At 54.7% G+C, this 12,717-nt stretch overlaps 1 protein-coding gene and 1 long non-coding RNA gene across 2 annotated transcripts; both read left to right on the top strand.

Annotated features, from left to right (window-relative positions):
- Positions 1–8,574: 8,574 nt before the first annotated feature.
- Positions 8,575–11,006, top strand: LOC118700953 (class II histocompatibility antigen, B-L beta chain-like). The gene is made up of 5 exons (XM_036405545.2): positions 8,575–8,710; positions 9,177–9,446; positions 9,871–10,155; positions 10,791–10,942; positions 10,998–11,006. Exons 1-5 carry the CDS (start codon positions 8,626–8,628, stop codon positions 11,004–11,006), a joined length of 801 nt encoding a protein of 266 aa, XP_036261438.1. The 5' UTR covers positions 8,575–8,625.
- Positions 11,007–11,045: 39 nt separating this feature from the next.
- LOC118700969 (uncharacterized) lies at positions 11,046–12,604 on the top strand. The gene is made up of 2 exons (XR_004982373.2): positions 11,046–11,213; positions 11,514–12,604. It is a non-coding gene; the product is annotated as an uncharacterized LOC118700969 (long non-coding RNA).
- The last annotated feature ends 113 nt before the right edge of the window (positions 12,605–12,717 follow it).

Genomic DNA, 12,717 nt, shown 5'->3' with positions numbered 1-12,717 from the left:
TTCTCAGTGAGCTTTGCTTGGGTGGTATTTGCAAAGTGGCGAAGTATTGGTGGGTCAGGCTCTGATGCTGTACAGTTCAGGAAGTTGATGATGTAGAGAGCCTTGCAAAGTCTTTCCACTGGAGATGTGATTCTCGTGTCTCTGTTCTGTTGATCAAGGACTCTTTTGAGGGTTTGATGTGTCCTTTCCACGATGGATTGTCCTGTGGGGTTTACAGGTATGCCAGTCTTGTGTGCTATTCCCCATTCATTGAAGAACTCCTTTAACTTGCAGGAAGTGTAGGCTGGTCCATTATCTGTTTTAATCTCTTTTGGTACACCCAGGGCGGCAAAAGCGAGGAGAAAGTGTTTTATTGTGTGCATGGTATTTTCTCCTGCATGTGATGATGCAAATACTGCTCCTGAAAATGTGTCGACCGATACATGCACGTATTTTGACCTTCCAAAAGGTGCGAAGTGAGTTACATCTGTCTGCCACAGCTGGCAGCTATTCAGACCTCGGGGATTGACTCCCGTCCCCTTAGATGGTATCTGATAGTTCTGACAGTTCGGACACGTAGCCACGATAGCCTTTGCCTGATCCTTTGAGAGCTTAAACATTCTCATAAGGGCAGGTATATTTTGATGAAAAAACGCGTGTGACAACTTTGCCTGGGCAAAGATGTTAGGAACATTAGCAGTTTCTGCTGCCATTGCTAATGCATCCGCTTTCCTGTTGCCTTCTGCAACAAAACCTGGGAGGTCTGTGTGTGACCTCACATGCATCATATGGTAAGGTTGCTTTCTGTGGGAGATTAGGTATATTAATTTAGAGAACAGTTGGTGCAACCTTGGATTAGAGACCTCTTTGAGAAGAGCATGTTCTGGTCTCATCGCTATCCCAGCAACATAAGCTGAATCTGTAACCAGATTGAAAGGCTCGTTTTTAAACTTTTCAAAGACTCTGACAACAGCTGCTAATTCTGCGATCTGTGGAGATCCCTCCACTATTTGTATGTCAGAGTGCCAATCTTGTGTTTGGGGGTCTCTCCATGTAACCACTGACTTGTGGGATAGACCCTGAGCCATCTGTAAAGAGGGTTAGAGCCTTGAGAGGTTTTCTACTTTGGATTTGTTTTGGAATCAAATGGAAGGTTACATCAGGGTTAAAAAGTTTGTGTTTTGGGATCTTAACTGAAGTTTGGCCTGTATAGCTATCCAGGGCAAACTGGAGGCTTTCATTGGTCTGGATCAAATCCTCAAAGTCTGTAAGGGTTATTGGTAAGTATATGCATTCGAGCTCACAACCTGAAAGAGAGCGAAGGCGAGTCCTTGCCTTTTTTATTAAATGTGCTATGACCTCCTGGTAGGTGGTGAGTGTCTTTGTGGGCTGGCTACTTGTAAAGACCCATTCCAGTATCAACAAAGGGTCTCAAAGCTGGGAGTCCCATTGGAAAATCAGTCCATGGAATCGAGGTGCTTTTCCCGGGATGATGAACTGGAAAGGCAGGCTGGGCTCGAAGCGATGGGCTTTGCGTGAAGACAGGGCTTCCTGGACTTTGGTGATGGCACCTCTGGCTTCTTCTGTGAGAGTGCAGGGAGAGTCCAGGTCCTTAGGTCCACAAAGAAGGTTGAACAAGGGAGCAAGGTCCTCTGTTGTAATGCCTAGGAGTGGACGTACCCAGTTGATGGATCCGCAAAGGCTGTCTAAGTCCCTGAGGGTTTTTGGGTCGTCATTTATGGTGATCTGCTGAGGTACGATGGTTCTTTCCCGGATCTGAACTCCAAGGTAAGTCCATGGCTTGGTGTACTGGATTTTGTCCTCACGAATCTCCATTCCTGCCTTTTCTATGGTTTCAATAGTCTTTTTAACTGTATTGTCCAAGTAAGCTTTGTCTGAAGCACACACCAGGATGTCATCCATATAGTGATGGACGCCAATGATATTTTTTGAGCGGGGCCTCCTTGTTAAGAGAGGGAACGGAAAAAGCAAACCGTGGAGCATCCTCAGGGTGCAGAGGAATGCTGAAGAAACAGTCCTTAATGTCTATGATAGCAAGTGTCCAGTCTCTAGGCAGCATCGATGGGGAGGGCAGGCCAAGCTGGAGAGGGCCCATGTCCTCGATGACCTTGTTGATTCTGCAAAGGTCATTGAGGAGCCTCCACCTGTTTGTCCCAGGTTTTGGTAGAACGAAGACTGGAGAGTTCCAAGAGCTGTCGGACTCCACTATGTGGCCTTTTGCGAGCTGTTCTTCCACGAGGGTGTTTAGGGCGCGCAGTTTGGCTTTATTGAGGGGCCACTGTTCAATCCAGAGTGGCTTGTGACTTTTCCAGGTGAGATGAGGTGTTTCTGGCAGCACGCTTAGCTCAGTGGCCCCGATTAGAAATCCTGAGTGGGAATACGTAGGGAAGCTCCCCACTGGGATAGAACGTCTCTGCCCCAAAGGGTGATGGGGGCCCTTACCACGAATGGGCGGATGGTTGCCAGCTTGCCTTCAGGCCCTTCCACAAGGATGTTGTTCTTGCTTCTCATGGATACTGTAGCTCCGCCAATCCCTGAAATCATGCCTGCAACAGGCTGTAGATCCCAGTGTGCTGGCCATTCTGAGCGGGCGATGATGGTCACATCAGCACCAGTGTCCAGCACCCCTGGCAGGTGGGTCTTCTCGCCTTTGCAGGTGAGGCCGCACTCGATGGTAGGCTTGGATGGTCCCACGACTTGTGCCCACATAGCTGTAGGGTTGAGAGGAATCTGTTCCCTGTGATCCTTTGGGAGTAAAAAGGCTTGTGCTATTGGAGTTCCCTTTGAAAGAAAAAATGGTGAGTCTATGCAGTATACCTGGACGAGAATCTCTTGTCCTGGCTGCACTGTCAGCACTTCTGGAACAACGAAGATCTCCTTTGGGCTATTAAGAGAGTCACCTATAATTAAAATGTGCGAAGGACCACCTTTTGGCCCATATTTGCCTGTGGGAACTCGGTGAACATTCTCATTATTAAAGTAGATGGACAAAGCAGTTACCAATTGCCGGCGGGTTCCCATCTGGGTTGCCCCGTGGGTTGGATCCTCTTCTTGTGGTCCGGAACGTCCTGGGATGGTGCGGGGTTGGGTCTGGGTGGCCTTTGATTTGTTGTCAGCGCCCAGGGCTCGACCGGGCGGCGCAAGAAGTTTCCCGAATGCTGCTGGTAGCGCTGCTGATTCTGGGGTCTTTGGTAATTGTTACGGTGGTATCGGGGGTGTGATCTCTCTGGGCAGTCCTTTATATAATGTCCAAGATCTCCACAGTGATAGCATTTAGCTTGGTCTTTAGAAGCTATTACTGCATATGCCCCAGAAACTCCTTCTGCAATAGCCTTAGCAACTGCTTGGGCCACTGTATTTTCCGTGGACATGTGACGTGCACAGCATTCCAGCATTTGCTCTATGGTGGGGTCTGTATCCATGGGTAGAGACCTCAAAATGGCTTTGCATTTTTCATTAGAGTTACACAAGGCAAGTTTACATAAGAGTTCCTTCTTTGCCTCTGTGCTCTCGATCTGTTTCTCCAAAGCATCTCTAAGTCTGTCCACAAATTTGATAAAACTTTCATCTATCCCTTGTTTAATAGCAGAAAAATGCATTGTTGGCATTGACTCATCATGCACGAGAAGTAAAGAGGTTTTTGCTGCGAGAGCGACGTCGTGCAGTGCCTCTTTATTCAAGGTTTCCAATTGGTCTGCTGGTTTCTGTAAGTCACCTTCACCAGCTAGTTGGGCTACTGTAAAATTCGTCTTATTAGCATCCGCAGAATATGAATCTGATAACGTTTTTAAATGTCTTTTCCAATGCCTGTCCCATAACAAATATTCTGCTGGGGACAGGAGGCAGTGTGAAATATTTTTTACATGGTGGGGAAGTAAGACATGTGCTGAGAACATGGCTTCTAAGAAATTTCTAAAAATATGTGAGCTTCGCCCATGTTCTTTGGCTATATTTCTTAATTGCACTAGTTCCTTACTGGAGTTAGCTTTCCACGTCTTTATAGCGGACTCGCCACCATTCCGTCCTTGCTTATATTTTACTGGGAAAGCATTAATCTTCTGTGCCAGCTCCCAGTCTCCAGCCTTTGTCGCTTCTACTTTAATAAGAGCCCATGGATCCGTGTGGATCGTATCAGAATCAGATTCACTGCAAGAGCTCTGGTCCTCTGAGGAGGACTGAGGGGGGGTTGCTATCCGTGACTTGCGCTTTTTTCGTTTAGAAGCGTTTTTCAAAGGTTTCAGTGGCTGGGGGGGAGACATGGCATGACCTGGGCAGGGGGAGGCGCCACTGGAGCTGGGATGGCAGCACAGCACGCACAGGACCGGGTGGGGGGGGGTAGCACCGTGGGGGTGTCTGGGATCCCGTTCGGGTGGCATCGAGGGTGGGCGGGGGTTGGGGGGACGCGTGGTGGGGGCAGGGGGGCTGGGCGGGGTGGGGGTGCGGGCATGGGGGGAGTGGGGGTGGGCAGGCGGTGGGACCGGTCCGGGGTGCCGCGGTTACGGGGTGGGTTGGTGGCACTGCGCTTGTGTGAGGTGTCCCTGCTGTGGCAGGCGGGGGCAGGGGGAGGGGGCGGGGATGGACACGGGCTCGGGAGCGGCGGGGGGAGGCTCGGGGAGCCCGCGGGAGGGGCCGGGCCGGTCGGAGCCGGGGCGGGGGGAGCGGGGGCGGCGGGCGCGGCGGCGGGAGGGATGGTGGGGGACACCAGGGCGGGGGTGGGGGCCCGCAGCGGAGGGGGGCAGAGCCGACGCAGGGGTGGAGGGGGCGGCAGAGGCAGGAAAAGGGACCCCCGGGACCGGAAGCAAGGAGGAAGCCGAGCCGGGGGTAGGGGGGATGTGTGGAGTTACAGATAAGAGAGGATCCGCGGAGCTGGGCAGCGCAGGTCCCGCAGGGGTGGAGGATGTGGGAGGAGGAACTGGGGTGGGCAGCGTAACCTCTGCTTTAGGAGTAACGGAGGTGAGAGGGACTTTAGGACCTAGGGGCTGATGTGAGATATGCAAGTGACATTCCTTATCAATCTCATTAGCATTTGAAGAGGAAGTGTCTGTTACCGACTGCAAAATTTTTCTCTGTTAAATCTTTCAACGGTTTTAGTTATTATATGGAATAAAGGCAAATAGTTAGTTACAGAGAAATCCTGGTTTGTTTGGGAGATATATATTGTGTTCCCAATCATATCCCAAAACGAATTTTCAATGACTGCTTTCTTATCAGTATCAGGGTATTGCGACATAATCCAAGTTACAAACTTTTTAAGGTTAGTTTTTGAGAGCTTGCCTTTAGAAAAGGAGAAGTTGTTAGCAGATAAGATTTCTAAAATAGTTAAATATATCTCTCTCTCGGTTTTACTTAGTTTTAATGTACTAAAAATTGTACCCATGTTAATGGTTAGCCCTTCCAGCAGGAAAAATCGAGAAAAAAAAGGAAAAAACAACAAAAAAAAAGTTTTAGAGCCCCGAGGTTATGCGTGCAATATTAGCTAATACTTACAGTTCCTGGGGTCCAAGATCTGTGGAAGGGGTCTGCTGCTGTCAGTTCTCCTTGGAACTTTCTCTCGTTCAGATGTAAGTTTTGAGTGTTGAACTGACCCTCCTGGGGAAAGGATTTTCTAAAACGAAAAGTCCCTTCACAGAAGGAGCGGCTTCCTGAACAGGCAATCACAGAAAACCCTGGGGGGGCTTCGTTGCTCAACCGACGGAGATCGCCTCTGGGGGAGTCCATAGTCATTGGGCGCCACTTTAATAAAGCCTCATTGGCGTTATTATAAAGCAGAGCAATAGGGCTCAGGAGCTCAGTCCCTGGGTAGGGACCAGGTGCCCGAAACTAGCTCGCTCATGCCAAGGCCGCGGGGCTACCATCTAGCAAGCATGGTGGTTATCAGCTCTATAGTGATTGCAAGCTCTCAGGATTTCAGCTCTGCTTGCTAGGTAGTGGTGCCCTGGGCTGGAGGCTGCAGCAGATGGAGAGAGAGGAGAAGGAGAAGGCGCAGGCTGTTCCACGGAGATGGCTTTATTTGGGGAGGTCCGTGAAGGGTCTCTGCTCTTCTTCTTTCTCCCCTAATGGGGTACAGTATGCTTCTTTTATAGGGTTGGAAAGGATCCAAGCTTGACCAATGGGTAAGGGGTTAACATGACATTGCCTTATAGGGTTACAGAGATAGGTTAAGGGGTGGAGGACAGGAAAACAGGAATTTTCTTTTGCTGTTTCAGCATTCCTATTGTTCATATCCTCCATGGTGCTTTTCCTAAATCTATGGGGTTTACTACACTGCAGTGGGAGAGGGAACATGAACCAGATGCTGTTAGGAGAAAAACTGCCAGTGGTGGGAAATGCCACGGAGCAAGGCAACCCCGAGAGAGCATTTTGCTCTCACAGCATCCCTTCAGGAGCCACAGTCCCTTCCCACAGCAAGCAAGAGAACAGCACAAAATACTGGGCTGGGTCAGTTCTTGGCTGGAGCAGCAAAGGGAGGCAGTTCCAGGCTCTGCTGGCACAGACTCCCTGCTTGAGGGAACAGAATCCCCCAGGGCTCATTGCAGATGCTGTGCACGCCCCGCTGGCTGCAGACACCCCCTTTTTCAGCTGCAGCTGCTGGCAGGAGCTCTCCCAAAGCAATGGTGTCTTCATGGCCATTTGGTTCCAAAGCCAACTCAGCTCCGGAGGAAGAACAGAAAGCACACAGCAAGCCCAAAGCCACAGATGCTGCACCAAGGGAAAACCTCGACTTACGTGCCAAGTGGGTTAAAAAATACCCCGAATAAGCCACAGAGTACAGAGTGCAAACTGCAGCAGCCACGTGATGGATCATTTTGGCTGCGCTGCACACGCCTGCAGCCTGTAGCCCTGCAAGCACAGAAGGACAGGGCTGGGCTGGCTGCTGAGAATGCCTCGGGCAGGAGGATCCTCCGGCAGCGAGCCCAGAGCCACTCTGGGCACTGAGGCCTCCGTGTCCCACAGCAGCGGGAACACCACGGGGACGCGGCGCTGTTCCTGTGACATCCCGGCAGCAGCTCACGCAGAAACCGCCTGGAAGGTTCTCCTGTGTCACAAAGGAGCACAAAGAACCCTCCCAGGGCACAGCCCATGGCCCAAAGGATGAAAGAGGAACTGGGAAAATGCAGCAAACAAGGACACCCCATAGCCCAGCCTGAACACTGAGGAGGAACAAGGACGGCACCAAAGCAAAGGAAACGTGACCTTTAGTCACTGATAGTTCTGACTAAAAGCAGCAAGCCTTGTTCCATCTGGGATCTTTGTTCTAGTTCTAAAAACAAGCAAGGGTCTCCACTCTAAGTACACAGAAGGCAGGAACTGGGGAGGAGGTGGGATTAGGAAGGAGGAGGAGGAGGAGGGAGAGAGGAAAAGGGGGAGCGGGAAGAGGAGGAGCAGGAGCAGGAACAGGAGGAACAGGAGGTTCCAGTGCCCCCTGTGGCCGCAGCCGCGGGACCATCGCCCCCACCTCGTCCTGCAGGTGAGCGGGGAGGGGGAGCTCATCCCAAATCTATCGGGGGTCCCCGAGAGGGTTTTTTATTGGGGTGTGTTTGGAGCTCGCAGATTGTGGAATTGACCTCAAATATCATCTGGTGTCTCTGGGAGGTTTTGTTTTCTCTATGTGTGTAGGTTTGGATCTTGCAGGACCCCAAAGCTGAGCCCCTTGGGGGATCTTTGGGAGCCCACGTGGCCATTGCCCAGTATGGGCAGGGGAGGACATTGGTCCTGGGGACCCCCAGGAGAGCAGAGGAGGGGAACCCCAGGAACCCCCAGAGTGGGGAGAGCAGAGGGGGGAGATCCCAGAGCTGGGGGACCCCGGCAGACTAGAAAGGGGGGGAGCCTGGAGAGGAGGGACCCCTGGGATCCCTGGGATCTCAAAGTAGAGCATCAGGGGAGAAGGGCCCCCATGGACCCCCAAAAGCCCCTGGATCATCCCTGAGCAGGACGCCGGAGAATGGAGAACCCCTGGAGGTATTGGACCCTCATGATCCCAAGGAAAGAAAACCTCTGGAACCCCAAAAGTGGAGAGATCAGCAATAGAGAACTCCTGGGAGAGTTTTTTGGGGCTGAATCTTGATCTGTGGAGATTTTCATGGACACGAGACTCCTGCTGAATTCTAGAGATGGACCTGGCCAGGAGGGGCCTCTACTCCAAGGCACTCCCACCTTGGTTTCCCCCAAACCAGGGACCCTCGGTTCCATTTTCTGTCCCTGTGCGGCTGCGGGGGCAGGGACAGAGCGGCTCTGGGGGTGCCTGGCATCGGGCCAGCGTCACCGCTCGCCACGGGCACCGCTGAGATCCCGCGCCCCTGGGCACGCATTGCTGGGCTCACCTGAGCTCCCACCTGCCCAGCGCCCCAAGGTTCCCCCTCCCCAAAAAACCCCCAGCCCGGGGCTGAAGCGGCCCGGAAAGGCCTCAGCCAATGGCAGCGCAGGCAGGAGGCGTTGCAGCCAATGAGATCTCGGGGCGTTGTATTGCGTCATCGGTTTTCGGGCAGAGCTGGTGGCCGATCGCTGCCCAAAAGTGGCGGCAGCCAATGAGAGCGCGCGGCGCTGCCGAGCCCGCCCTGCTCCGGACTGGTGCTGCCAGCGCAGCGCGGCTGCTTTGGGGCTGCTGCTCCCTGCCCGGCCCCGGCCATGGGGCGAGGGGCGGCAGCTGGGGCCCTACTGGTGGCACTGGTGGTGCTGGGAGCCCCCCCGGCTGCGGGCGCGGAGCTCTCGGGTGAGCGGGGTCGGGAGGCGCTGGGACGGGGGGGGAGAAGGGGGAAAAGGGGGCGAAGGGGGTAGCCCGGAATGGAGGGGGAGGAGGAGGGGACCCCCCAAAGGGAGAGCGGGAGGGGCTGAGGGGTGGGGGGAGGGGAGGGAGGAGTGGGAGAGGGGGAAAAGGAGAGGGGAGGACCCCAAAACTGAGCGGGAGGGGGTCGGGGATTGGGGAATTTTTGGGAAAATGGGGAAATGGGACACCAAAAGTGATTTGGGGAGCGGCCGGAGGTGGGAGGGGAGAGGGTGTGGAAGGGGAAATGGGGAAAGGGCGGCAAAGAGGAAGCGGCAGCGCGGGCAGGAGGGTCCCGTGGCGGCCGTGGGGCACAGAGGGTGCGGAGTAGGGATCCGGGGTGGGTCCCGGAGCTCTGGGGGTGCTGCTGGGGGGTGCTGTGGGGGCACCACTGAGCTGTGTCCTGCACTCACAGGGGTGTTCCAGGAGATGCATAAGGTCGAGTGTTACTTCATTAACGGCACGGAGAAGGTCAGGTTCGTGCAGAGGTTCATCTACAACCGGCTGCAGTACGCGATGTTCGACAGTGACGTGGGGCACTTTGTGGGGTTCACCCCCTCTGGGGACATGAATGCCAAGCGCTGGAACAGCGACCCGGCCTTACTGGAGTACAAACGGACTGCGGTGGACCGGTACTGCCGGCACAACTACCGGATTGATGCCCCATTCAGCGTGGAGCGCCGAGGTGAGTGCAGGGCAGAGCGTGTCCCCTCGGGCCCTGCTGTGCCAGTGACCATCCCAGTCAATCCCAGTCGCCACCAGTCCCTTCCAGTATATTCCCAGTCCCTCCCACTCCATTCCCAGTCCCCTTCGAGTCCATTCCCAGTCCCTCCCAGTCCATTCCAAATCCATCCCAGTCTATCCCACTCTCTCCCAGTCCCTCTCAGTCCATCCCAATCCCTCCAGTCCATTCCTAGTCCCTTCCAGTCCATTCCCAGTCTATTCCCAATCCCTCCCAGCCCATTCCCAGTCCATCCTAGTCCATTCCCAGTCCATCTCAGTCCCTCCCAGTCCGTTCCCCGTCCCTCCCCAGCCCAGCCCTCCCCTCTCTCTCCCAGTGCCCCCCAGCTGATCCCAGTGTGTCTCCACTCTCTCTCTCTCTCTCCCAGTGCCCCCCAGCGTGTCCATCTTGCTGGTGCCCCCCTCGAGCTCCCAGCTCGGCCCTGGCCGCCTGCTCTGCTCCGTGATGGATTTCTACCCTGCTGCCATCCAGGTGAGGTGGTTCCAGGGCCAGCAGGAGCTCTCGGAGCACGTGGTGGCCACCAACGTGGTCCCCAACGGGGACTGGACCTACCAGCTGCTGGTGCTGCTGGAAACGCCACCCCAGCGCGGGCTCACCTACAGCTGCCAGGTGGAGCACGTCAGCCTGGAGCAGCCCCTGAGCCGGCACTGGGGTACGGGGGAGCCCCTGGGGGCGCTGGCAGAGCCACTGGGCTGTGCTGGGAGCCACTGGGAGGGAGCTGGAGAGAGCCGGGCTGGGACTGGGAGAGGGGCTGGGGGCTGGGCAAGGGCTGGGAAGGGGTTTGGGTGATGCTGGGGAGGGTGGGATGGGGTTGGGGGATCCTGGTGGGCACTGGGAGGGAGTTTGGGGGTGCTGGGTGTGACTGGGAGGGAGTTTGGGGGCCACTGGGTGTGACTGGGAGGGAGTTTGGGGCTGCTGGATGTGACTGGGAGGGATCGCAGTGAGCCCGGAGGGGCTGGAAGGAGATCGGCCATGGCAAAGCGGGGCTCGCCATGAGCTCGGTTGTGCTGGGCACAGACTGGGAGGGCTCTGGCTGAGTCCTGCTGGGGCTGCCAAGGGACTGCGAGAGGCTTTGGGGCTCCTGGGGCGCTGGGGGCAACTGGGAGGGGGCTGTGGGATCCTCAGAGGGACGGGAGGGGCTTTGGTGGCTCCTGGCCAGGACCAAAAGGGATCGGGGGGAGGTTTCAGGGGCTCCTGGCTGGGCTGGGGGCCACAGGGAGGGCGCTGGGAGGGGCTGGGGGTGTCCCTGAGAGGTTTTGGGAGTGCTGAGCCCTGCAGACCCCCCAGAGATGCCGGCGGACGCCGCCCGCAGCAAGATGCTGACGGGCATCAGGGGCTTTGTCTTGGGCTTCGTCTTCCTGGCGCTGGGGCTCGGCTTCTACGTGCGCAAGAAGGTCAGGGCGGGTGCCGGGGGTGGCGTCCCGGCCGTGGCGGAGCGTGTGCACTCCCGCCGGGGCCCCCAGCCCGGTGTCACCCCCTTTTCTCTGCCCACAGAGCTCCTGAGCCGGCGGCGGTCGCAGCCCCTCCCCGTGGGCTCGGGCCCGGCCGGGACCCCCCGCTCCGTCCCCGCTCCACTGATTTTGGGGGGGGGTCCCGTGTCCCCCCCAGCCCCTGAGGAGAGGAGCAGAAACCAGAGAAGCAGCGGAGATCCTCCGGCCTTCACCCAGGTGTCCACGGGGGGAGCCAGGAAGATGTGGAGCCCCCAGCCAGGTGTGTTCCCAACGCGGGGGGCTCTGACCCTGGGGGTCACCCGGGATTATCCAGCCTGGATCCTCCAACGGGGGGTGGACCTGGAGCGGGGCACGGAGCTCTTCCCGCACCGGGGCACGGCGGGATCCACGGGCATCGACCCCTCCCTCATCAAAGGACAGCTTTCAGTTACAGTAGTTAGGACAACTAGTTAGTTATGGTAGTTAGCACTGCCTGTTTGTTATGGCAGTTTTTGGAATAAAAACTCTCTCAAACCTCAACTCCCCTGACGTGTCCCTTCCCTCTCCCGCTGTGACTCAGCTGCCCGGAGCAATGTGAGGGGAGAGCGGGCCCAGCCTGGCCCAGAGCTGAGCCCCAGCAGAGCCCTGGCAGAGCCCAGAGCAGCCTCGGCACCTGCAGAGTCAGCCTGGAAGGAGGCGCTTGGAGCCTTCTCGGCTGCACCTGGCTCTTGGTTACAAACTGTGTGTGCTGGAAAATGCCACCGGCTCTGCAGGAGGGCAGAAGGGGCCCGGGGAAGGCCCAGGTGCTCCATGCAAGGGAAAAACCTGCCCTGGGTTTGTTATAAATAACTAGGTAGTATTGGCTTTTCCTATTATGTATTGACTTCTACATATTATTCTTAATCACAACAATTTTGATAGAGTACAGTTTGTAATCACTTTTCACTGCTTTTGCTATAGTATAATTTGTCAGTTTTTGTGGCCAATGCCTGGCCCCTGTGTAGCTCATATCCTCAGAACATCATTTATGGATGATATTTGAGTTTGTGGACAGTGTGAAAAACATACATTATAGTTTTGGCTTTTGCAAAATATTCAAGTGGATGCCATGTGTTGTGCATTAGAATGTTAACTTTTGCAGAAGTAGCTGTAGTTGTGAAATAATAACTAATGCTTTTATTTTTGTAACTAACTGAAATAATAATAACTCAGAGATATTTGTCAAAGAGCTAATGTTCATTTAAAGTACTTGTGGAAATAGCTAAAAGCGTCTGCATGGTCAGGTAACATTTAAGGAAGGGATGTGATGGGGCCCCTGCCACTGACCCTTCCACTGTCAATAACTGTCACCTGCTGAAACCACAGAACAGGGGCCCTTGAGAGGCAGTGACACACAACCCTCAAAACAGCAATCCACGATTCCTGCACGTGCTCTAAAAGGGTGAGTTGGGGGTCAAACCAACCTAAAGAATTCCTGGAACATGTAAACGAGTTCAAAGAAATGTTTGAATATGTATAATCGTTATGAATATGTATTTGAACAATACAATGGAGAAACTAGACAACAAGAGTTGCTGTGGTTAACCGGTGTGCCTCTGGCCATTGCCAACACCCAGCGCTATTACTGATTTGTCCCTTCTTATTCCTTATTAAACTTTCAAAAATTCTAAAGAGTGAGGCTCATTTCTCACAAAACCCAAGGTGCTCACCCCTTGTTCTTCCCCCAAAGCCAGGATTTGTCAATCCTAAACTTTGTCTGATTGGAGAAGAGGAAGACTGCAAAG

This window comes from Molothrus ater, chromosome 33 (genome assembly GCF_012460135.2).
Source record: "Molothrus ater isolate BHLD 08-10-18 breed brown headed cowbird chromosome 33, BPBGC_Mater_1.1, whole genome shotgun sequence".
Lineage (NCBI taxonomy): Eukaryota > Metazoa > Chordata > Aves > Passeriformes > Icteridae > Molothrus > Molothrus ater.
The sequence above is the reverse complement of the archived record's forward strand: the minus strand, read 5'-3'. Positions and strand labels throughout refer to the sequence as shown.